Below are 1,276 nucleotides of genomic sequence, written 5' to 3'. Positions count from 1 at the left end.
TCATTTCTTCTCCACGACCTGTGACGCACCGCCTGTCGTTGGGAGAAACATGAAGATCTAGAAGTAGTCCTACAGCCACTGTTAGTATCTTTATGCATAGTGGAACAGGCACTTGAAACTCACATAGATCATCCACTGTAGACCAGTCAGAGTGCCAATCATGACGATGCGCACTGGAAGACCATTCCACAGTCCGGAGAAGCCAATATCTTTGTAGATGCGGCTCAGGGCACCGCCAAACGCTTCGCCGGGCGCACGGTTGGCATTCAACTTGCTGACCATGACATCGGCAGGGTGAGAGACGATGGCGCAGAGGATACCGGCCAGATAGCCACCGGCAAAGGAGACGCCGGTCTGGGCGCCCTTGCTGTAGTCGCTCTTCTGACCAGGAAGGCGGTCGTAGATCATTTCGACAATGGTCTCAAAGGATGCAAACTTCATCATAGTGTAGGGGATCTGACGACCCCAGAGAGGGTAGAGGCCCTTATACAGCCCGGACACGCCCTCCTTGGCCGCGATGGTGCGAATGCCGTCGAGCGTGCCGCTGTAAGGAGACGGGATGCCGCCCTGCATGCGCACCTTGACAGCTTCAAAGGGACAGAGGGCAAGGTCGGCGAGGAACTCGGCCGAAGCAGACGCAGTCAGATACAGAACCGTCTTGTACTTTTGGGCATTCTCGGGGCCGGCAATGTCCGAGTATTGCTTCTTGAAGAACTCATACCATCCATACTTGAAGGCGCCCTGGGCGGAGTAGCCGAAGAGGGTCGGGCTCCAGCCGGTGAAGATGCCGCGCACGCCTTCGCCGCGGAAGATCTTGCCCCAGGCCTGGAAATTGCCCGTGTACAGCTTAGAGTCGATCTGGCGGCGCGTCTTGACGAGGTCAAGCGGAGTGACGGCAAAGTGCGTGAGGCCCTACAGGCTGGTCAGACGGAGGTCAAGCACCACGTTTGAGGGGGGGAGGCTCTTCTCTACTCACACAGGCCATCAGGCCGCCAAAGGTGCAGGCGGCATAGTACCTGCCAGAGTAGAGCTCGATCCGGCCAGCCTTGGCCTGGGCGGCGGCGGAGGCCTTCTCGAACTCCTTGGCCGCCTCGCTGCTGAGTTTTTGGGCCTTGCCCTTGACATCATCGACGGTCGAGTAGGCGCCGTACAGCTCGGGCCGGGCCTGGTACTTGCTCGGGCCGGGGACCAACGACGTGCGCTTCGGAGCGGCCGGCGCCAGAGGAGACGCAAAGCATGACTGGAACGTATCCCGTTGGGGATACAAAAACGACAT

The 1,276-nt window shown here is 58.9% G+C and overlaps 1 protein-coding gene across 1 annotated transcript; it reads right to left on the bottom strand.

Moving 5' to 3' along the window:
• Positions 1–1,276, bottom strand: VDBG_04959 (mitochondrial phosphate carrier protein; the record flags this gene model as incomplete). Its single annotated transcript, XM_003005307.1, has 3 exons — positions 1–57; positions 124–912; positions 977–1,276. The coding sequence occupies 3 exons, from the start codon at positions 1,274–1,276 to the stop codon at positions 1–3; spliced, it is 1,146 nt and encodes a 381-aa protein (XP_003005353.1).

The sequence above is a fragment of the Verticillium alfalfae genome, genomic scaffold (assembly GCF_000150825.1).
Source record: "Verticillium alfalfae VaMs.102 supercont1.5 genomic scaffold, whole genome shotgun sequence".
Lineage (NCBI taxonomy): Eukaryota > Fungi > Ascomycota > Sordariomycetes > Glomerellales > Plectosphaerellaceae > Verticillium > Verticillium alfalfae.
This window is presented reverse-complemented; position numbering and strand designations above follow the sequence as displayed.